The 23,828-nt window shown below is 44.2% G+C and overlaps 1 protein-coding gene across 1 annotated transcript in view; it reads left to right on the forward strand.

Annotated features, from left to right (window-relative positions):
- The window catches only part of PRKCI (protein kinase C iota), a 54,462-nt gene extending 41,203 nt beyond the window's left edge, over positions 1-13,259 (forward strand). The window contains exons 11-18 of the mRNA XM_074190911.1: positions 825-911; positions 2,903-3,038; positions 5,484-5,571; positions 6,212-6,337; positions 7,430-7,509; positions 8,594-8,683; positions 9,669-9,784; positions 10,932-13,259. Of these exons, the coding sequence (XP_074047012.1) occupies positions 825-911; positions 2,903-3,038; positions 5,484-5,571; positions 6,212-6,337; positions 7,430-7,509; positions 8,594-8,683; positions 9,669-9,784; positions 10,932-11,019 (811 nt within the window). The 3' untranslated portion in view covers positions 11,020-13,259. The remainder of the gene's footprint in view (positions 1-824; positions 912-2,902; positions 3,039-5,483; positions 5,572-6,211; positions 6,338-7,429; positions 7,510-8,593; positions 8,684-9,668; positions 9,785-10,931) is intronic.
- The last annotated feature ends 10,569 nt before the right edge of the window (positions 13,260-23,828 follow it).

Raw genomic sequence — 23,828 nt, forward strand, 5'->3', positions numbered from 1 at the left:
GGCACCTTCGTGGACTGGCTTGCTGGCACATTCCAGAATTCACCTGACTGACCTCAGGTGGCAGGTGCAGCTCTGGCACTGGCTCCTGTTGTATGAGGAGCCTCCCCTGCTGGGGGCTTTGTGCCTCTGGACCCCTGTATCAGAACTCAAGGGGGGCCGCCTGAGGAGCAGCTGTGGTCAGAGCAGGTGCTGCTGGGGCCCTCTGGGATCGAGGCAGATGCGGTGTGACCAGGAGGGGCTGGTGGTCTGTTTGCTACGCCTGCTGCCATGTTCGGAAGCAAACGGGAGCCCCAGCCTGCCCACCTAGAGCTTTGACTCTCATGGGGGGGACAAGATCTTGGGGCTCCCAAACTTGCCACCCACTCTCAGGCTTGACGACGGAGGAAAGATGGAATTCGTAGCAAAACCACACCTCTGTTTTGGATGAGCTGCTGGGGTCTGCGGCGTTTCCTCAGGGCTACCAGGTTTTTGAAGCTTTTTAAACACAAGTTAGACCCGTGCTGAGTGGTCAGTGTCTAGGGAAGACCTCCTGCTTCCTGAGTTGAGTGCTGCCGCTCTTGAGAAGTGGCTGGAACTGGGTGGCATGGCGATGGGAGGCCGCCGCCAGGAGAAGGATGGGCAAGAGTTCTCTCTGGGCCAAATTGAGAGTCCGTTGAGAGAGAGGCCCCCAGGCCCCTTCTTGCCCTGGTTCCCTTCTTCTCGCCCATTCCTCCTTGCCATCGCCATGTGGGCAGACCAGGCTAAAGGGCTCTGCGCTGGCTGGTTTTTATTTTATTGTCTGTAGCGTCACAGTTGAGAGTTTGAGGGATGCTCTTCTTTTTCAGATTGTTCTTTGTGATCGAATATGTAAATGGAGGTGACCTCATGTTCCATATGCAGCGACAGAGGAAACTTCCAGAAGAACATGCCCGGTAGGTTGACTGGTGTGAAGGGCCTCATCTTGGACAAACCACTTCCTTCCCATTAGTGGATCAATTGTGTTATTTCTCCCCACTTGTAAATCAGCCACAATTTCTGTACCTTTTTCTTCACAAGAAAAGTAAAACCCAAACAGATAGTCTCTAATTAGTGCTGTATTTGTTGAATTGTTATCCACTGTGATGATTTGTTTGAACTGAGAATGTCTCGTATGTCACAAGGTTATGGTCAGAATAAGGTAAACCGAGGCACAAGGTTTCAAGCACAATCAGCTTCTTAGCAAAGCCTGAATTTACCAGTCCACAGGATCTTGGCTTCCTCAGCCAAGCTCAGGCACGGCTATCCTTGAAGAAGGGGAATATACATATGTGTGTGTGTGTGTGTATGTATATATATAGTATGACATATACCATACACACACACACACACACACACACACACAAAAGCTGAACTTCATAAATGACTAAATCGGTATGTTGGTCCCAGAGCTGAGACGTGGGGGACAGTGGAATGAGGGGCTGGCAACAACCCCCTCTTCTCCTCCCCTGACTTAGCACTCTTCATTGGCAGAGTCCACTAACTTCTGGGGATAACAAACCAGACATCCTCCAAGACTTGGTGGGTGGTGTTCCAGACTCCCTGGGGAGCCCCAGCCCCCTGCTAGGGGGACAGATTTCCTCAAGACTAGAATAGAACAGTGATTACCAAGAGAATTGGATTTCTAAACTTAACTTCTGAACTAACTTCAGACACAAAGAACCTTGACTTAGGCAATTATAGGACAATCAATTAACTGTTAAAAAAAAAAGACATCAGTAAGGACCAGGAGATGGATGGTCTTGGATTGTTGCCATGGCTCCTGATGGACCGGGTCACTTAGGGCCGTCGGCTGATGAAGGACTGTCTCTTCTGAGAATGCTGCAAACAAATAGCCTCAGCAGCGGCTTTGGGGGCTTTGTTTCCTCTTTGAAGTTTATCTAGTATAGAGGTTTAGAACAAGAATGTGCTGTTTGGCCTAATTCACAACATCTGAATATTTGTCCAGTACACATCTCTGGGCTGGACCCCTCCTGACGCCTCTCCTGTCTTCCTTCCGTGGTGGGTGGTTCACACAGCTTGCTATGGACAGCACCAGCACCTCTATTGGGAGTGATGGCTGGAGGTGGTACAAAATGTTTGCCTTTTTGGGTGTCTTTTTTTTTTTTTTTTTTTTTTTTTTGCAAGGCAGTGGGGTTAAGTGACTTGCCCAAGGCCACACAGGTTAATATTAAGTGTCTGAGGGGTATTTGAACTCAGGTACTCCTGACTCCAGGGCCGGTGCTCTATCCACTCCGTCACCTAGCCACCCCGGTGTCTTCTATTTTTAAAACTGACAGCCGGGCACTGTCATATTCTATGAGCAGGACGTCTGGGCCACTAGACTATTGATTATTGAAAATAGTTTGGAGTTTTAAACTCCACAACCCTCACCTCTCTGACGCTGAGCCTTTCTGCATGAGGCCAGGCTGCCAGAGCTAGTTCCAGCCTCAGGGCACCAGGAATACAGCCTCCGAGTCGTGCTGAGGAGCGCTCTAGGCATGGGGACCATCCATTCCCTCATGGCAGAAATGTTTTCTTTCCCTCCTCATTCTGAGAGTCCAGGTTGAGCAACAGATTTTTGTTGGAGGTTTCATTGTTTTAGGTCATCTGTTAGACTGTTTGGGGTATGAAAAGATTCCTGTGAAATATGGTACTTTAATGAAAAATCAGGATTTTACTGTCGTCCGGGCACTTATAAGCTGGGTCTGCTGCTGGGTCACAAAGGACTGTTGTAGTAGCTGCGACTCCTAGCCAGAGAAAAAGAACTTTGATGTGATTTGAGAGTTTTTTACATCTGTAAAACCTTTCCAGAGGCGTGCCTTCACCCATTGGGTGGTTGTGTGATTTAAGGTCTAGCCTATACTTCCTTTAAAGCAAACTGTCTGACCTTTTTATCTCATTCTAGATTTTATTCTGCAGAAATAAGTCTAGCTCTCAATTACCTTCACGAACGAGGAATCATCTATCGGGACCTGAAGCTGGACAATGTGTTACTGGATTCTGAAGGACACATTAAGCTCACTGACTATGGGATGTGTAAGGTGAGGCAGAGGGGCTGTGGCCCAGAGGAAGAGGAGGGGGAGACCTGAGCGGGAGGGAAAGGCAGGAAGGGGGAAGGAATGGGAAACCTAGGAGAAGGAGGAGATGGGGAAGAGTTGGGGGGGGGCTGCTCTCTCCCTAGCATTCCAAAACATTGCAGTTCAGTTCTGTTTCTTTTTCTGAACCTCCGTGGTGAGCCTTGTTCTGAGCCTCTTTGAGGGTAACAAGGTCCTGGGAAGCTTCACTGGTCACCCCCCAGAGATGCAGGAGCTACGAGTCCCCGTGGAGCTTGAGGTGTCCCAAGGGGGGGGATCCTTGCCTTTCACTTTGAGAAGATTTCCCTTAGAGGGAGGGTCTCCTCTCTTCAGCCACAGCAAAGGTCGACTGTCAGTTGCCTTGTTCGAGGGGCTCCGCACGGTGATCTTGGCTGGGTGAGGAGGGTCAGGAGCACGTGGGTCATCTTTGTGGCAGAGCTCAGTGCCAACCATCGCACCTCCTAGCCTGGGGGACTTCATTTAAGGACTGACGGTTGTGAGTCCCCCACCGGTGGTGGCCGTGAGAGGATGTTGGGCCCTTTCTCTGCTCTCATTCCAGCCTCTCCCCGTGTATTTCCCAACTCTTTGGAGAGAAGCTGTTTTTCCTTCTGGCAATTTCTCTCAGAGCCTTTTGAATCCTTTTGTGCCCTTCAAACCTCGCCTGGCCCTGCTGCAGGTGGACATTCAGACTTAGACAAACAGGAATATAATCTGGCATACATACATATATATATATATATATATATATATATGTATATATATGCAAGGCAGTGGGGTTAATTGGCTTGCCCAAGGCCACATAGCTAGGTGATTATCAAGTGTCTGAGGCCGGATTTGAACTCAGGTCCTCCTGACTCCAGGGCCAGGGCTCTATCCACTGCACCACCTAGCCGCCCCAGTCATATACTTCTTTACTAAAGGAAGTAACATGAAATGGAGATTCACTGTTTTGTGGAGAATCCTCTTTTCTGTATGCGTTGTGTGTTGGGAAATGTTCTTTTGGGGGATTTTAGGTTTAGAGTTTTTAAAATGTTAAACACGTATTTCTCAGGATGGTTTAAATATCATTTCTTTTTTTAATTTTTGCAAGGCATTGGGTTTAAAGTGACTTGCCCAAGGTCACACAGTTAAGTAATTATTAAGTGTCTGAGGTCAGATTTGAACTCAGGTCTTCCTGACTCCAGGGTCATGCTCTAGCCACTGTATCACCTAGCCGCCCCAAAATACCATTTCTTTAAGAAGAGATATTATAAGAATAAAGGGACCTCTTAAAGCTTCTTTTTGTTTTTGCTTTATTCAGAAGAGGATTTTTTTGTTTGTTTTCATTTATCTGGTGCTGTGGAGAAATTTGGTGACCTTCAGATGACCTGGATGAAAAAATATTTTTATTTTCTTGCTCCTTGTGAAAAAGAGTTCCCTTTAGATTCTAAAACCTGACCTCATGGAATCTGAAGCTGGTCCTTTTTTCATGCCGGGGAGGCCGGCCACGCCACGCTGGGGAGGCCGGCCATGCCACGCTGGGGAGGCTGGCTGCGTCAGCATGGGGCACTGTCCAGTGGGCTTAAGTAAAGTTTCAGGAAAATGAAAAGCACCCCAAACAAATGCTCCATTCTAAAGATTTGAGGGAGGGAGCCGCTTGATGCCTGTGGCTACTTGGGAACGTTGGATGGAGTTCTTTTTCTTGTAACAGGCTTTTTGGAAATCAGAGACACTTTGTGAAGTACTTTCACAGTTTGCTTCCAGAAGCATTCCCTGTGACTTTGTTCAGGTTTCCACCGGCTGGTGGAGATGGGGCCGGTGGCTGGAGGGCCTCTGCTCTGCTTTGAGTTGACGCAGGAAACGTTTCACGAACAGTTGTGACTCTCCTCTCAGACATGCTCTCGTCATGCCTCCCCCTGGGTGGTTTGTGCTCACGCCGGAGGTGATGAAGGCTTCACGGCCAACCTCCTGGAGAGCTGCGAGGGCTGCGGACAAGGCGATGCAGCGCCTAGGCGTTCCGGGACCCAATGAAAAGCCCTCACGTGGGTGTGGAGTTTTAAAACTCGGTGTTAGTGGGATGTCATTTTTGAGTATCATTTGAAATTGGGGTCAGATCTTTTTGGAAGGTAGTTTTTGTCATAACAGACCAATTTCTAAACAGAAAATAGTGAAGATGGATGTTCTTTGAACTCTGTATATATGAAAGACACTGTGGACATTTTTAAAAAGTGGAAAGTGGAGGGTTGGAATGGGGGCAGCGAGTGGGCCAGCCTGGGTGAGCAGAGAGGAGTGAATCACCCCGAGTCTGGAGCGGTCGGTCGACTTTTAAATTGACCCTTAGGATTGGTGCTGGACCTGGCGTGTTGAGACCGGGCTGCGGTTTGAAAGCAAAACCCAGGGCTCCTGTGACATCATTTTCCTCTTTTTTTAAAGGAAGGACTAAGGCCAGGAGACACAACCAGTACTTTCTGTGGTACTCCAAATTATATTGCTCCTGAGATTTTACGAGGAGAAGATTATGGTAATAAACCGTTGCTTTATTTATTTATTTTTGCCTATACCGTGGATGGGCTAACTCTTGATTCCATTTAAAAAACATTCATTACCTCTGGGGCATTTACCTTAAGAGTTTTACAGTTTTAATATTGACTTTATTAGAAAAAAAAAACGTATATAGAGAATGCATAACATCCCCAGCCCTTTACTGTATTAGGAATGAGAAGGGGTGGGAATGGTAGCAAGCTTCTTTGATCTACCTTAGCTAAAGACCCAGAAGGGGAGATTGGCGGCATCAGGGTGTCCCGTCATTAGCGGGAAGATTGATCAGAGACATCTCTGCTATGAAGGAAAAGATTGGTCGTGTGTACTTGTCTGTGTGTAGCTAATGGCTCTGTCCAGGTGACTGCCTCTCAGATGGCAAGGGAAAACTGAATTAAATAAAGTTTTCATGTTCTTAGGATCTGAACTAAGGTTCGTTTTCTAAATTTTCAGGAATGCATCTTTTCACTTGATTTAGTCAGACTTCCCCGTGGCTTCATGTGAGGGTTGGAATGCACAGAAGGCCACCTAGTACTTAGCACTTCCATTTATTAGGTAACAGAGACTTTAAGGAATGACGGCTGCTTTGGCTTTTTCCTCTGATACTCACTCTTTTTTGGAAGGTTTCAGTGTGGATTGGTGGGCACTGGGTGTGCTGATGTTTGAGATGATGGCGGGACGGTCTCCCTTTGACATTGTGGGCAGCTCGGACAATCCTGACCAGAACACCGAGGATTATCTCTTTCAAGGTGATTAGCCAGCGGTCCTGGCGGCTGCTGTGGATACAAAAGAAGTGAGGCGGGGAGGCTGCCCCGGCCCAGGTGTAGTCTGGTGGCCGCGTGCTCTGCGGCTTGGCGTCCCTCTCCTCCCTCGCGGCAGGGACAAGCCGTTTTGGTCTGCTCGCCCAAAAGAACCATGGAGCATTTCAGTGTCGCTCGGACTGTGTCCCGGGGAGAGAATTGAGTGGCCAGAGATGCCCCAAGTAGTATGAGCTTACAGAGGAGCCCCAGAGGAAGAGGGGCATGGGAGGGGACGTGGGGGACGGAGAGGTTAGGCAGTCCCCGGGCCCCTAACGAGGACAAGATGAAGTTTCATTTGTGACCTTTTGAGACTTAGTGCCGTAGCGTATAGTAGGCTCCCGCGTGGGCAGGCCACAGGCCAAAACCAGTCCCGTCCTGTGAGGAGCTGACGATCTGTGGCGAGGGCTCGCCAGACTAGGCAGGAGCTGTAGGCAGTGCCCGGGGAGACCATGCCCGGAGGGAAGGCCTGGGAAAGCCTCCTGAGAAGGAGGGGTCCTCGTTGGGATTTACCAGCAGCCAGGGAGGTAGAAATAGGCAGAGGGGGGCAAGCACTATTGCAGCAGGGGGTCAGCTGAGGAGGTGCCCAAGCTGAAAGACCGAGGGGCTCAGCCATGGGTGCGAGAGCCTGTGCCTGAGAGGAAGGTGTAGGAAGGGTAGAATGGCTTTGAGGGCTGGGCAGCATCCTGGCAGTGACCACCGGTGGAGTTGTTGGGTAGGCTTAGGTTTGGGGGTGACATGGGGCAGAATGATGGACGGACTGGAGCAGGGAGAGACTAGAGGCGGACAGCCCCCCCAGCTAGTGCAGGGGCCCAGGTGGGAGATGCCAAGGGCCTGCACCAAGGGCGCAGCGTCAGAGGAGAGAGATGGCAACAGCTTGGATATGGGAAGGAGGGAAGGTAGGCGCTGGGGGCAGAGGTCAGGTTCATTTTTGGACATAGTTTAGGAGTCTCCTGGACGTCCAGCTGGAGACCTGAGGTTGGAAGTCAGCAGAGATGGCGCTTTAAAATTGGCATGTGATCTCTTCGTTGTTTTCCTTTCCAGTTATTTTGGAAAAACAAATACGAATACCCCGCTCCCTCTCTGTCAAAGCTGCGAGCGTTCTGAAGAGTTTTCTTAATAAAGTAAGATCAGTGTTTGGGGGTGAGGGTGGGGGTGGGGTCTTCTGGGGAATGGATTTTCCAAGCCAAGGGTCCTGGAGCTTAAGATTCTCAGCAAAAATCTCCTCGTTTTCATTCTATTCAGAAGTCATATTGTTAGAAAACTTTTTCTTTTCATTCATTGCCTTCATTCTCCCCAGTGGATGAGGGGAGATGAGCTGGGTTGATCAGGAAATATCATTTCTTAAGCAGCCCCCCCCCACACTCCCTTCTCTGGGTCTGTGGTGGAGGTCCCCGGGTTATAGACTGTCCACTCCCCAGAGCTAGCTAGCCAGGGTCCACTTGTGAAGAAATGGGGAAGAACGCTGGAGCTGTCACGGGGGAGCGCATCTCCTCCTAAGGAAGCCAGGGTGGACAGGAGGATTAACCACGCTCGGTAGAGAGCTGGGCCGGGGTGGGGGGCTGTTCAAGAAATGGGAGGTAAGTCCCGGGAGCTAGGAACCCTTAGGAGATGAGTGCTGTCTCTGACCCTTGAAAAGCAGCTGGAGGCTGGAGGCCTGGGGTCCCTCCCCTGGGCTTAAGGGGGTGGGCAGAGGGGTCTGTGGTGGAGCCCTCCTCCAAGCTGACATCCCCCACAGCAGCAGCATCTGAACTGAGTGGGATGCACACCTTTGAGAGGAAATAGCTCGACTTGAGACTTAATTGTTAACACAGTGATGAGTGAAGGTGAGAGGTGTTAATATGCAAATGTAAAAATGACTTTCACCAGAAAGAAAATGAGAACACATCCTCCTTCACAGTAGTGAGGGGCCCCGGACCCAAGGAGATGGGTGAGGGAGATCACCTACTCAGAGAAAAGGTGTTTTCTTGTGACTTCCCAAAATGACCAGTGGACGTGGAGGTCTGGGATATGGTCCAGAAGGATAAAGTGGGCCTTAGAGTAGAGTTAGGATTAGACCATGTTGGGGTTCGAGAAGCCTGGGCCACTCTGATGCTTTGGGCCAGAGGACTGATGCTTGGGAAGGGGTGGCAGAGCTGGATAGCAGACACACCCTTTGAGTCGCCTTTTGGCATTCATTTAATAAGCTGACTGTCCTTCCGCTCCTAGGACCCAAAGGAACGCTTAGGCTGCCATCCACAAACGGGCTTCGCTGACATTCAGGGACACCCCTTCTTCCGCAATGTGGATTGGGACATGGTATGTGGAGCCTCCTTTTTGGTGGTTTGTTTTTTCATCACACTTGTTCCTGGAAATCCTCTTCTTCCCTATAGTATGTGGCTATTGATAGCCTGACTCTCTGAATCGGTGGATAAAGCACCATACAGATGGTCCCGACTTTCACAGAGTTGACCCTGTCCTGGGGCAAGACAAGACAGAAAGGGGAAAGTAGGGGAGGAGGGAGGAGGTCCCCATCAGAAGAGCTGGGCTGTTGAGGAGGCAGAGAGTGCAGAGAGTGAGGTGACCCTTGATCCAGGGTGATCCTGTGCACAGCTCCCCGACCAGGAGAGCGGGGCCAGGCCACTGGTGGAGATCCGGAGCAACCCCTTGAGGAGCCTTTTAGGCTTCTTCACTGGCCCTTGTCAACCCAGCATTAGAAGGGTCAGCGCATAGGTGCAAGGGTACACCCACAGCCCCCAATCCGGAATGGTTATAGTCTGGAGGGGATCCGGCTAAAGGGTCCCAGAGTGTCATCAGAGGAACACGGACTCTGGCCGATCGATCCGTGAAGCAGTCGAGGCTTGGGATAGACGGACTCAGGGTCCATTCTCTGAGGACCCACTTGGCTCTACTGGGAAAGTTTTATTATTCAGTCAGTCAGAGGCTGATGAGCAGCTTCCAGAGCTCGTGTCCCGTCTAGAGAGGCCAGGGGTGAAGTTGGGGGCTTGGGGTATTACTATAAGTAGGACATAGGGGTGTGTGAGATATGTATAGATGTTTGGTAATGTGTCTATGTAAAGTATATATGTGTGTGTGTGAGACTATTCAGGATTGTGTCAGAGTGACTGTGCCTGCAAATGGATCAGAATCATATAGTTTTCTGGGGGATGTAGAATTGTGGCTACTGTGAGACTCAAGTTGGTCAGCATGGTCAAGGCCGGGCCTGAGGTCTGACCATGAGACGAAGTAAGGATTCAGGTCAAAAGTTTTTTCTCTGTTGTCCTCATTGAATATGTCTTTGTAGATGGAACAGAAGCAGGTGGTGCCTCCCTTCAAGCCCAATATCTCGGGGGAGTTTGGTTTGGACAACTTTGATTCTCAGTTCACTAATGAACCTGTTCAGCTCACTCCAGATGATGAGTAAGTAGTGGGGCAATGTTCTGATTGTTTTTGGCCTGGAGCTTCTTGTGATTGTTGTTAAAAGCAGTTTGGGGAGGGTGTTCGGTGACTGTTTGTGCCTGAGATGCCTGATGTCCCAGCCCTGCGACCCCAAGCCCCACTCCTTCTGACTGGAGCAGCTTGTGGCGGAGGCGTCCTGAGCACGGCATCCCCTCACTTAGGAGCCGTGGAGGCCAGCGGGGCCACTGCCTCTCACACCTTGAGCTTCTGACAGACCTAAACCCTTCCCTCCCGCCCCAGGCTCCTGAAAGAGTCCATCCCGGCTGTCGTCCTGGTGTCCTTTTTGTGCTTAATCCCCCACCAAGTGCGTCCCCAGGAGCAGCAGCCTGTGAGGGGTCTTTTCACAACACTGGACCCTATCTCCTCGGAATTGTCTGAGCCACAGCCCTAGGAGGGCACATCCCGATGCATGACCCCTCCCAGACTCATTGACACCTATCCCTTAACGAGGAGAGGTCATCTTCAGCCCTGGGGAGTTTAGGAAGGACAATGATCCAGAAGGATCTGGAGCTTCACACTTAGAGCAGAAGCCTCCATTGTGACGCTTTTCTGTCTCAGCCTTTGGTCTTCCTTGCTTGAAAGCCAGCCTGGGCACTAGGCTCCAACTCTGGACAAAGAAGCCTGTGGAATATTGCCTTTCTTTTAAAATCCATCTGACTGTGTGTGTGTGTATGTCTGTGTCTGTATACATGTGTGTATCTGTGTGTGTGTGTGCCTGTATGTGTGTCTGTGTCTCTGTGAGCGATGGACCCTGTTGCCAGTTTGCTGCAGCTAATAGACCTGTTCTCTAAATCTTAAAAATAGAAGGGAATGCTAAATTTCAGTTAGGCTATTAAAAAAGACTTTTCTTTTTTACTTCTTCCAATTTCACAGATCCCAGGTTAAGAATCTCTAACTCAAATGACTTCTATTCCTTAAACTATTTTATTTGATGCCTCATTGAGCTGATGCCTGTGCATTTTGTAAAGCCTCCCTTTTGTAGTTTTTTTCCCTAATTTGTCATTTTTATAGACCTTATTAACCAGTTTGCTGCCTTACTTAGTTTATGACCACTGATACCACCTTCTTTAATATTATTAAATATGTAATGGATTTCCTCTCTTCACAGTGACATTGTGAAGAAGATTGACCAGTCTGAATTTGAGGGCTTTGAGTATATCAATCCCCTCCTAATGTCTGCCGAAGAGTGTGTCTGAGGGGCCTCATTCCTTCTGCCTGTGTCATCCCATAATGCATGGATAACGAGTTACCAGTTTGGATGCACCCATCTAGAATAAGCTGAGCATTTTCAATTTGTCATCTATGGCACACTCGGTATCATTTATCCCTGATTGCAATGACCAAATGATCATCTTTAAGTTCAACTGCAAGAAAAAAATCTGAACACACATTCCGGAGACTCGGATCAGGATGGACGGAGTTGTTCCATAGCGGGCAGCTGCTGGAGCGTAAGGGGAGCCTGCGTAGTTTGGGCTCTGGTCTAGCTTGATCACAGGGAGCTGGGGCTCCTGTTCCTTTAAAAGAAACCCTTGTTCCTGCTTCGAAAGAGGACCTGGTGACTGCAGTAAGACACACTGTGAAGGAGCATCATCTAAACCTCCTGTAGTTCCCTGGTCACCAGGTGCTGACAGCGGTGGTGAAGTTTCATTTTGGAGGAAGGGAGATGGCTTCAAAACACATTTTCCTGTTCTTTATCTCTGGGGGTTCAGTTTTATGTTTCTGTCTTGTTCTAAATAGTCAGACTTGTAACTTTACAATAGTCCTTAAATCTGTGGGTACGAGAAAGATGCTGCTTCCTTCTGACTGGAGGAGACCCTGCCACTTTAGAGAATGCTTGATGCACTCCAGGAAGCTGCCAGTTGAGGGGGCTCTCAGGCTCAACCTGTGGGGATCCCTAGGGAAGAGCTGGTGCCCCTCTGAGACGTATAGTCAGAAATAACTTCGCTGGGGCATTGGCTGATGAGGATGCAAATTTGCCAAGCCAGGTTACTGGTGGAGATTATCAGGAGAGAGCGAACAAAAATTGTCTTTAGAAAAGTGGTTGAAGTTGGAGAAGGTAGAAAATATTTGTTTTGCCCCAAGGGAAGAATTCCACAGCTGCTTTCTTGTGATTCAGCAACGGTTATTTTGGAAGAACCAGGAGAAATGCCCCTCTTTCCAAACTTGAAAAAGCATTACATTTAACTGCACACATTTAAAAACAAATCCTTTATAACTTGATGTGTAGAGGAGATGTTATCTTCCAACTGAGGCAATTTAATTTGAGTTTTCTTGAAAATTCTCATATAAATATTTGCTGATTTTTCTCCATGGAATTTTCCATGAACTCCAAGAAAAATGGTTATAATAAATGTTAGAGAAAACTGGCCATTATTCCAGCTCACTCTGTATTTTATAAACTCTTATTATGTAGATAACATATATAATAATAGAGTAATAAGAAGGTAGACTCGTTAAACTATTTTTGAATAAATATTAATGTTTGAAAAATTTATTGGCTGAATAAATGACTCAAATATCATTCTTTCCTTATTTTTGAAAGAATAATTTGGAAGCTGGAATAACCCTATGCATAGAAATTGCCTCTACATTCCCAAACTTATGAAAAATTTAATGCTGGGAAGGCAGTAAGATGTAGTCCTAAATTCAGAATGACTTAAGGAATTGTTCCTATACATTTTCTGAATTTTTATTTCCCTCCTTTTCCCTGGGTCGTCAATGGAGAACTCTCGTCAGAAGGTGTTGATGAAGTTTGAAATCAAAGTGATGGTGCTTCCTCCGTCTGTTGGGTTGTCTTTGTCTTTAACCCATGACCATCTTGTTCTGAATAGTGCAGAAGTGTTGGGGCCAGATGGGCATTTCACACCGTCCTCATCAGCTAAACTCTGTTTCAGGACCCAGGAGTAACTAGTCTTCATTTTGAAATGTCTGCACAAAACTGATCAGTTTTCTACCAGTCGTGCTCCAGGGGATATGCATTTTTCTATGATGTGGCTTTTACCTCCAGGGTGGCCTTTGGTTTTCATATAATTTTTAAAAATGAATAAGATGTGTAAATTTTATACAGATTGCCATTGCAAATATGTTTTTACTTATTTTCATTTTTCCACAATCTTTTAAGTGCCATGCTAATTTTTTTTTTAAACTTTTGGTGTAGAGGCTGTCTCAAAATTATTCAGCAGGGAAATCAAGGCATTGGACAGTCAGAGTAGTTGGAATTTTGGGTTTCTAGGAAATACGATTTTATTTTTCGTAAGCATGACATGTTTGTGAAATGACCTCATTTTATTTGTGTGAAGACTGGACTCTGCTCGTTCAGTACTAATGCAATTTACATGTTTTCTTTCATGTGGAATACTCAAATATATTGTAATCTGTATTTGTGCACCTTTTTTTTTTACTTTGTCTTTAAATAAAATGTTTATAATAGCCCTCATACCACTGGCTGTTTTTTTTTTTCAGGGGGAGGGTGATTTTAGTATCATTAAAACAGTTCTATATGACTGTCGGAGTATTGTTTAATTAGTGTTTGAGGAATAGAATGAAAAAAGTTTTAAATCTGGAATTTTGTGGTGTTCTATGTATAAAGATAACACACTATTTGAAGGATACCTTTTATAGCCAAGCAGATTTCCTAGTCTTAATTTCAACTCTTCTTAACTAGGATATGAGAGGCCCATTTTATAAGTATGACAAATAATTAACATCTCAAAGGGGTTTTAAAACAGGACAAACGAGGTGGCCTTCACTTTCTTCCCTGGTCAGTCTTTTGGGAGTCCTCAGCACACACCTGCCCTGGCAAAGAGGCTGTCTGAATTCCAGAACCCCCCAACACTCAAACTGTCCCCTTCTGCCCATGAGTGCAGGGGCTTCATCCTCCACCATCACGATCCGCATGAAGCCCAAGGATGGATCGGAGTTTCCCTGTAGTTCCAGGAGCTGCAAGTCATTGCTGCAGCTTCTTGTTCCAACTTGAAGCCAAGCTTTGATGCCTTTACCTCAGCCAAAAGTTCAGGGTTAGGGCTGGACAGTGTCAAGCCAGGTAAAGTGTTCAAAGACACATCGAACCATGAACTTTTGGCACAGTTACCAGTACCTTTGGGCTCCGCCTCCCAGGCTCAAGTTGCCAGTCTCTGTGCTCTAAGGTTAGTGGAGCAGATCAGAGGACAGTTTCAGATTTATCATGACAAAACATTCTTTTTGGTTCACTACCCTCTAGATTCTTATGTCTTCCTTTCCAGCTGAGTTTTGTGGAATCAGAAGATGCCCATCCAAATGTCCTCACTCTCACCAAGCTCTATTTAAACGTCTGCTTGTACACGTCACAAAACTAACAATAAAAGCACAGCCCCTGCCCTTACAATCTAGACAGGACAGCAGTTGGGAGCAGACGCCCTGAGCAAAGATAGGCAGCTGGGCTGTACCCCAGGCAAGACTCTTCGACAAAAGCCAAACGTCTTAAAATATACATTCTGTGCAAGATTATACGTCTGTTCTTTGGGCCAAGAAATGAAAGTTGGGCCTCGGATGGGTATGGGAGAAAAACTGTTAACTATCTTCCCTTAAATTAGGTCTTGGGCAGAATATCTTTTTATTTGTTTTATTCGTTTATTATTTTATTTCTTTTTTCCTTTTTTAATTAAAGATTTTGTTTATTTTTAGTTTTACAATTTTTTCCCCATTCTTGCTTCCCTCCCCCACCCCCACAGAAGTCATTCTGTTAGTGTTTACATTGGTTCCATGGTATACATTGATCTCGGTTGAATGTGATGACAGAGAAATCATATCCTTAAGGAAGAAATGTAAAGTATGAGAAAGTAAAATTACATTGTAATATAATGCTTTTTTTCCTCTAATTTGACGATAATAGTCTTTGGTCTTTGTTCAAAGTCCATAATTCTCTTATTTCACTTTTTCAATTAGATGCAAAGGTAGTTTTCAACATTCATCCATTTGCAAAGTTTATGAGTTTTTCTACCACCCTTTCTTCCCTCCCCCTCCCTGTGGTGGCAGACAGTCCTGTAAAAGTACTATGTACATTTGTGTTTAACATGTTTACATATTAGTTTATATAAGAGAAATTAGGCCTAAGGGAGAAGAAAAAACACGAAAGGGAGAAAGTTTTTTAAAAATGTGATGTTTTAACATTTAAAAATAATAGTAATATAATAAAAAGTTGTTTGTGCTGGACAGAATATCCACAGAAAGAAGGGTTGAAGTCCAGACTTTGCTGATAGTATCATCGGACTCCACAGTTGCTTGTCCATTTGAATTTAATAAGTATTTTTTTAACTTGAAGAAACCAAAGGGATTGGTGGATTTTTTTTAAAGACTTAATTTTCATCTTCAGTCTGCAAAAGTCTTGGTGCTACAAATATCTCATGGTCATGGGATCCAGCCATGGATCCTCGTCCAAAGGCCTTCGATGAAGAGGCTTAGGGTGTTAGCACAAGTTGTTTTTGGTGCTTGGGCTGAGCCAAGGCAAACTCTCATCAGCAAGGGCTGCATCTTTGAAAGCTGAGATGCTTGTCAGTCTCAGGATAGGACAGTTCTGGGTCCCTGGTGGTTGTCACCTGTGAAAGATTGGCCGGACTTGAATTCCGTGATATAAATGATCTGCGGTCTGTAATTGGAGCTGTGCACTCTGGGACAACTTTAAATTGTACAGAATTTGACTAGGCCCAAATTTGTGTAAAATGTAATTAATCCCATTAAAAAAATTTTTTAACCCTGATTTAACATTAGGATATAAAATATAAAAAGAATAATAAATATTTCTAGAGCAATGGCTATTCTCTTAGCTCCAAATTCCAAACAAAGCAGCCACAAATGAATTCCCATAAAGGCACAATTATTGATTTTTGCTCTGGAGCCTGAAATTAATTTCTTTATGATTGGACCCTTTATGATGGCTGCTTTTTAGCTACACTATCACATTTTGTAAATGTGATGTTTTGTTTCTCCTTTTTTAAAAAAATTGATATTTTTCAATTACCTGCTATGGTAGTTTTTCAACATTCATCCATTTGCAAATGTATTTTTCTACCACCTTTCCTTCCCTCTTCCCTACCCCTGGTGGCAAACAGTCTGTTAAAAGAAGTCCATGTTACATTTGTGTTTGACATATTTACATATTAGTCATTTTGTGAAAGTAGGGTTAGGACTAAGAGAAAAGAAAAACCCATGAGATGGGAAGAAAGAAAGGTTGTTTAAGAATGTGTTGTAACATTTAAAAATTTTAATTCATGTGTTTAAAGGGTATCCAGTTGGGAATTTTGCAGGATTTTGCAAAATAGTACCAGAAAGAAAGCCTCCAGAGCACAAATTGGAATGGATCCCCTTTGGAGGATTGGAGGACCTACAAGGATTGCACAGGGTGAGTGAGGGGTGGCCTAAAGGGGTGGGGGCTTGACCTGTGGAGGGATCACCAGATGTGTGGAAGCTGGTCATGATGCTAGTAATAACTACCATTGACAGAAGGTTTGCAAGAACCTTTCCATTATCACCTTGGCCAGGTGATGTTACTGTCACCATTTTTCTAATTGAAGAAAGCGAAGGTCAATGCACAAGAGACTTGACCGGGGTTGTACAATAAGTTCCTTCTAAATGAATCTTTGGAACAGGGACATTTTTGTTTTCAAAGCTGCCCCACGTTAAACCCTATTCTGTCATAGATTCCCATTACAAATAATAATGGAGTTGTGTTCTAAAGGAATATGGAGATGGAGGTGACCAAGCCCAAACAAGTCATTTACCTTGAAAGTCCCATCTCAGACTGTGTCACCGGTTCTGTCATCTCCCCAGAGGCCATTGTAGCTGGATTGGGAATGGCCCAGTCACCTGGTGGAGTGACCCAACAAATAATAACCTATGAATGGAATGTGATATCATGGCACCATTAAGAATCAGTGAAGAGGGGTGGCTAGATGGTGCCGTGGATAGAGTACTGGCCCTGGAGTCAGGAGGACCTGAGTTCAAATTTGGCCTCAGACAATTATCTAGCTGTGTGGCCTTGGGCAAGTCACTTAACCCCATTTGCCTTGCAAAAAAAAAATATCAGTGAAGAGAATATATCAATGAATTCAATATTTCATCGTTATCTGCTGATGAAGATGATTGATTTCATATATATGTGCCTATAACTTCTCTTGTACTTCTGTGAAACCAGTTTGTCAATAATTATTCTTTTCATTTGTTATGAAAATTGATTAAAAATATTTTAATTAAAAAAAAAGACTTGGTGAAGGGAAAGGTAGAATATAAACTAATGCAGAGTTGAGTGAATAGAACCTAAACATTATCTCTGATAGCACCCATGCTCTTATTAACTGCTCAGTGCAATGGACCCACCCCTATCCCAATTCCCCTTGATTCCAGGACTGAGAATGAAACCCCCTCCTTACCTGACCTAGAGGCAATGATCTCAAGGGACAGATCAATTTGGGATTTTGTTTTGTGTGTATTTTCACAAGGGCATTCTTTTTTTCCAATGGGGGGGCAAAGAGGGGGGCATCAGATTCCCATTCTCCCCCACGTTCCTCATTGAGTAGAAGACTACATAGGCCACAGATAAAGTTTTGAAATTTTCACATTGTATTTGTATCATGTACTAAAAATTATAAAGATTAGGTAATGGTGATTTGTTCAGTCTCTCCTGTTCTTCAGTATCAATGGAAATGCTAACTTTATTTGGTGTTAATTTAAGTCAGAATAAACGAAATTAATTTTTTTTTTTAACAAAAGGTAACAGCATTGCATTGAGAGACTCAGGGTCTGGATTCAAAACCTTAGGTCTCTATTTCCTCCTGAGTAAATGAAGGAGACTGGACTAAATGATCTGCCAGCTCCTGACTCAGATCCTGAGCCAGTCTGAGCTCACAGCCAGGATAGTGAGGGACCAGATGGACCAGCTCTGCTGTCTGTCTCCCAGGCTCTCAGCCGTGCGAGGGAAGGGCTGTGACGCACTCTAAGGCAAGCCTTGCCATTAGGAGTTAAGCCAGGTGTCAACACTGTCTGGGTGACTCCGGACCAATCACCGTCTTGTGCCTCAGTCTCTTGATCTGTAAAGTGACTTGGTTGGATTCTAAGGTCCTTTCTGGCTCCAAATCTGTAGTCCTGTAAGTGGTTTTGGGAGTGATCTGCTTGCTGTCCTTTTTAAATAATGTGGAACTTTGATTTTACAGAATGGGTAAAACAGAATGTCTTTAACCTGGATCCCATCCAGGTAGGAACCTACATTTTGAGTCTCCATCTGGTGTTGACTTTAGGCTCTTCTTTTTGCCAACTCTGGGTCTGTTTCCTCATCTCTGAACAAGGGCTGTACTCAATGACTTCTGACCTCCGAGGTTGCTGGCAGCTCCTAATGTTGGCTCCCATGATTCATTCCGGAATTCTCTTTTTCCTTTCCATAGAGCTTAAAAAAAAACCCTTTGTCATCTTTAACCTTGCTTTGCTAGTCCCAGGGAGGGCCTTCTGATTATAACAGCACGGTTATCTTGGCTTCTCCCAGATCTGGCCCATTTTGGGAGAGGTAACAAGGCTTATGGAAGGCTGGGCTATCTGGGGAGGTCCATCACCCCTCGGTCAGGGAGGTTTCAAAGCCAGAGTCGGGGGGACAGCCGTTGGACGGGAGGACAGAACCGAGCGCAGTACAGTCAGAATACAGGGAGTGGCATGCATACTAAGTGAAGCCTGGGACTCTGAAACTGCCTCCTCCTTTGCTTCACTATGAGTCAGGAGATGGAGGCTGATGCTGAGCCTTGACTCTGACTTGTTCCCCATATGATCTTGGGCAAGTGACTGGGTCCAGGTCTCTCTATTTTTTTTTTTTCTTAACAAAATGAGAGAATTGGATGAGCCCTTTCTTGCTCTAAATCCTAAGAAACTGGGATGCAGGTAGTGTAAATATTAACTCCAATTTATATGCAAAGAAACAGTTCAGAGATTGAGTGAGTTATTGCTAAATCACCCAGCTTGAGAGTGGCACAATTGGCACTGGAACGAGGTGTCATCTAACTATGCTGTTTTAAGATTAAATATAATTATTCTATAGAGAGTGACACCTTGATATGGTGGATGGAGAGCTTAAGAGCCACCATGCAGCTACAGGTCAAATTACTTAGACCTCTAGGAGGTTCTCTAAGACGGAGTAGCAGAGAAAGTGCTGCTCTTCACTGGTAGAGGGAATTTCCTACCTGGAAAGTTCAAGTCCAAGTCCAGTGCCCACCCCATCTCCTTCCCGGCTACATTCCAATTTCCAAAAAAAAAATTCTTTTATTGTGAAGTTGAGAAACATCAGCAAGCATGAACTTCAAAGAATGTTAAAAAGAAGCTTATTATGTGAAACGCCAAATCTACTATATGAAACTTGCTTTTTGTCTGATTTTACTAGCTGTTCTCAAATCTGCCATTTTATCCATTGTCCACCATTTATTTTCCATGGTGCTTAGTAAAATGAGACAGGACCAATATGTAAATCCCCCAAACTCTCCTTTATTTATTTATTTGCTCATTCATTCAGTTCATTTATTTTTGAAAAAATCTTCCCCCCCCCCCCTCATATTGTTAGAACTTATAGTTCTGTTTATTCTCCTCTCAAAAGTTCCAAGTTCAGGTAGTCATTTACTTGACTACCTCAAATCAGGGTTTGTACAGTAGGTGCTGAACTCCATCCAACAGCCTCACACATTTTCTTTCACAAGTTTTTTTTTTTTAATCAAACAGCTATTTTGGATTTGTTGTGTTGTTGATTCCACTTGCTAATCTGGAGGTTGTAACTTCGTAGTAAGGCTGCAACTCGGATATATGAAATTTGTCCTCGTTTTAAAGAGGATAGAGTGTTGTCCCTATTTGGGAACCCAGAACAAGTCTATGCTATACGGTTTGTAGTATCTGTAATGAGATGCAGCATTTTATCACCAGTGGTCAAAGGATGTTAGCTTGTTCATTCATTTGACCAAGTAAATATATATCTATCTGTCCAAAATTAGAAGTTTATCATTATACACACAGAATTCCAGTTTTGCTCTAAGAGATCACATTTCTGGTAGGTGACTGAAGCAGTCCCATATGTCCAATCCATAGCATATGAACTGCCTCCCTACACAGATGAAGAACTGAGGCTGAGAGTTAGCGACGTGCTGTGGATCACAGGGCTAGTGAGTGCCAGGATTTGAACTCTGGTCTTCCTGTCTTCAGCACCCTAGCCTTCAGCACCAGCTAGCTCACTACCTCTTTTAGACTATTAGATGTAAAGCACTCTGCCAGACCTCTAAAGCACCATGTAAATATTAGCTATTATCATTATTAATTGGCCTACAACTATCCTGACAGTGGTACCAGAAGATAATGGAGGTGGGGAGTCAGAAAAGTGTTGGAAACCATTGAACAACACCATGAAGAAATAAAATTTACTTTATCTTTAGTATCCGATGACTGATCTGTGAGCTATTTCTGAATCTGATATTTCAGCTAGTTAATGGGAACTGTCAAAGTCAACTATCAAAATCAACATTTTTTGTTTTTGCGAGGCAATGGGGTTGTGACTTGCCCAAGGTCACACAGCTAGGTAATTAAGTGTATGAGTCTAGATTTGAACTCAGATCCTCCTGACTCCAGGGCTGCAGCTCTATCCACTCTGCCACCTAGCTACCCCCTACATCAACTTCAAAGAAAGGTTAAAGATGGGAAAGCCATACCGAGAACATTTATTATAGGGCTCAAAATTCTGGAAAGAAGGCAGTCATATCAAGCACCTCTTCTATACCAGGCTGATTAAGGGTTGTATGATAAAACTCAGGCTCTCAAATACCTATCTATAAATGTTTGGATAATAAGCAAGGTGAACTGGAAATCCTAAACAACAGATGCATTTGATCTTAGAAGTATCATTGAGACTTAGTGGGATGATTCCCACGAACAGAATATTGCTTGAAAGAGCATATTTTTTCTTTTTTTAAAAGTATATCTTTTTCAAAATGAATAAGCTAATACTTGATTTGTTTGCTCAGTTTCCTTATCTGTAAAATGAACTAGAGAAGGAAATAACAAGTCACCTCCATATCTTTGCCAAGGAAAACCCCAAATGTGGTCACTAAGAATCAGATTTGACTGAAATGACTGAATAACAACAGCAAAAAGTTAGATGAAAGCTAGGCAGGAGGGTGGGATTGGGTGGGGAGAACATTGTGGTAGAATAGCATTGCCAGAAAACAAGAAGAGTGAGAAAAGCAGCTGAATAAAAATCAATAGAAGGAAAAATAGAAGTAATATCATCAAAGAATAAACTACAGACCACCTGGACAAAAGGAAGAAATAGATGAGTCATTTGGGGAGGAGGAGGGGGAAAGACTAAAACTTGACCCAGAGGCATGATTAGTGATGGGGCTTTCAAAACCAAAGTAGCTACTAATTTTTTTTTTGATTTGCCTAAGGAATAGTTTTCTCATTCAGAATGTGAAGGAGTGGCTAGGTGGTGCAGTGGATAGAGCACCAGCCCTGGAGTCAGGAGGACCTGAGTTCAAATATGACCTCAGACACTTAATAATTACCTAGTTGTGTGGCCTCGGGCAAGCCAACCCCATTGCCTTGCAAAAACCTAAGAAACAAAGCAAAACAAAGGAATCAGTGAAGTTAACCTGCATCCTGTTGATTTCCACTGGAACTCCTTGCTGAGATAGAAATGGGATGAAAGGACCGTTCTATCTTAGAATTTGAGGAACAGAAGAAGAGTAAAGGCTAGGCATATTATAACTGAGTTCCTTCATAAGAGATCAAATTTCAGAGTTCAAAGAAAGTGTAGGTAGAATTCCAGGGACTAAAATTCCACTAGGGATTTCCTTTCAGCCTAGGAAAGATGGAAAACTCTCAAGGGTGAAATTCAGAAGGTGCAAAGAGAGCATGAAGAAATAAAGTGGGTAGTTTGTCTAAAGAAACTGAAGGTGATGAACTTATCAACCTTTTATAGACTTAAAATATATGTACAGAAGATGAATGTGAGAGCTCAGAATGAGCTAAGGCTAGTGAGGAAAGCTGAGGGTGCCCCAAAGGCAGCAAGCCTCTGTTAAACATCTCTTATGTGCTTGATGCTGGGGATACAAAGAAAGGCAAGAATAGCCTTTCCAGGAGCTCAATCTAATAAGGGGATATCTTCTTATGGATGCTTTGCCATTTTCCTCTCTAGCTCATTTTACAGATGGGGAAACTAAGGGAAGCAGGTTAAGTATTTAGCTTATTCGTTTTGAAAAAGATATGTGTTTTAAAAAGAACCAACTATGTCCAAATAAGTACAATACAGGATAAATTGGAGTTAAAACACTATAAAATTAAGGATGACTGGGAAAGGTTTCTTGTAGAAGATGAGATTTCTTGAAGCCATGAACCAGAGATGAGGAGAGAGAGCATTCTGAGCATGGAAGACACCTTGCCATCGAGCTGCCCCACCCAAGATAGAGTTGTCAATAGGGCATCTTGTTGCCCATGTTAAGCTCAAGGCTGCAGGATGTGTCAAACTACAGAATGAAAGAATTTGATGAGTCTCCATTTTTGGAAGTTCCCAGAGAATCAAGAAGGACCAAATGAAAAGAAAGGAAGGCAAATGTTGCTCTCATTTTCATAAAAGAGAAGAAAAGAATGGTGCCTATGAACTAGAAGCCAGGAAATTTACTTTCATTCTGGACATCATTCCAAAACATCATTCAAGGACCAGCTTGGGAATGTCTAGAAATGAAAGCTATATCTAGGGTTCTTCAACATGAGTCAATGATCCCAGACTAAGCTTATTTTCATTTCTCACTGGTAGATCAGGAGATAGAGTATCTTGTGCAAGGAACATCGAGGGGGCCAGTCACTGGATCAAAGAATGGTCAAAGATGTGGAGGGGGGCAAGATGTAGGAAGACAGGCGGTAGGGAGGGGGTAGGTTATATTAGACCCCGGGGACAATAGAGAACTATTGGAGTTTATTGAATAGAAGAGTGCCATGGTCAGCCCCATACCTGAGCAAGATTATTTGATTGGTGAGTGGAGGGTGGTGTGGAGTAGGGAGAAACATCAAGTGAGGAGTTCACTCTTAGTCTATTTTGTGAGTCCAGGTATGAGATGATGAAGGTGATATCTTTGTCAGAGAAGGGGGAATGAATATATGAGAGATGTTAGGAAGGTAGAATCAGCAGAACTTGGCAACTCATTTATTCTAGAGGGTGAGAAAGAGTGAGAAGCTGAGGATGACACCTAAGATATGCGCCTGGAGGACTGGGAAGATGGTGATATCCTCAACAAGTAGTCAGGAAGTTAGGGAGAGGGAAGGGTTAGGGGAAGAAAATTGTTCAATTTAGAATATAATGAGTTTCAGATATCCACAAAACATCCAACTGAAGTTGACCAATAGGTATTTGAGATGCAAGCCTGAAGGTCAAGAGAAAGGTTAGGGCTAGATAAATAGATCTAAGAATCGTTTACATAGAGATGATAAATGACTTCAGAGGAACTGATTTTTTTTAAAAAAAGGTTTTTCATTATGTTGCAGGAAAGAGAGAGATCAAAGAAAGGATAGGGTACTGAACGAGGTGGATAAGATGATGTTAATTTAAAGGTGATTTCCCAATTCTTGACTTGCTTTTGTTTTCTGTTCCTTGGTGAACCCAGAAAATAATGAAAATATGGAGAGAAATGACAATCATTGAACAACACCATAAAGAAATAACATTTACTATATCTCTAGTATCTGATGACTGACTTGTGAGTTATTTCTGAATCTTAGGTCTCTGCAGTCCGACTATCAGCTAGTTAATAGGAACTATCAGAATCAACATCAAATTCAAAGAAAGGCTAAAGATGGGAAGGCCACACCTAGAACATTTATTATAGGACTCAAAATTCAGGAAAGAAATCATATCAAGCATCTATTCTGTACCAGGCTGATGAAGGGCTGTATGATAAAACTCATGATCTCAAATACCCATCCACAATGTATGGGTAATAAGCCAGGTGAACTAGAAATACTAACG

The sequence above is a fragment of the Macrotis lagotis genome, chromosome 6 (genome assembly GCF_037893015.1).
Source record: "Macrotis lagotis isolate mMagLag1 chromosome 6, bilby.v1.9.chrom.fasta, whole genome shotgun sequence".
NCBI classification, from domain to species: Eukaryota; Metazoa; Chordata; class Mammalia; order Peramelemorphia; family Peramelidae; genus Macrotis; species Macrotis lagotis.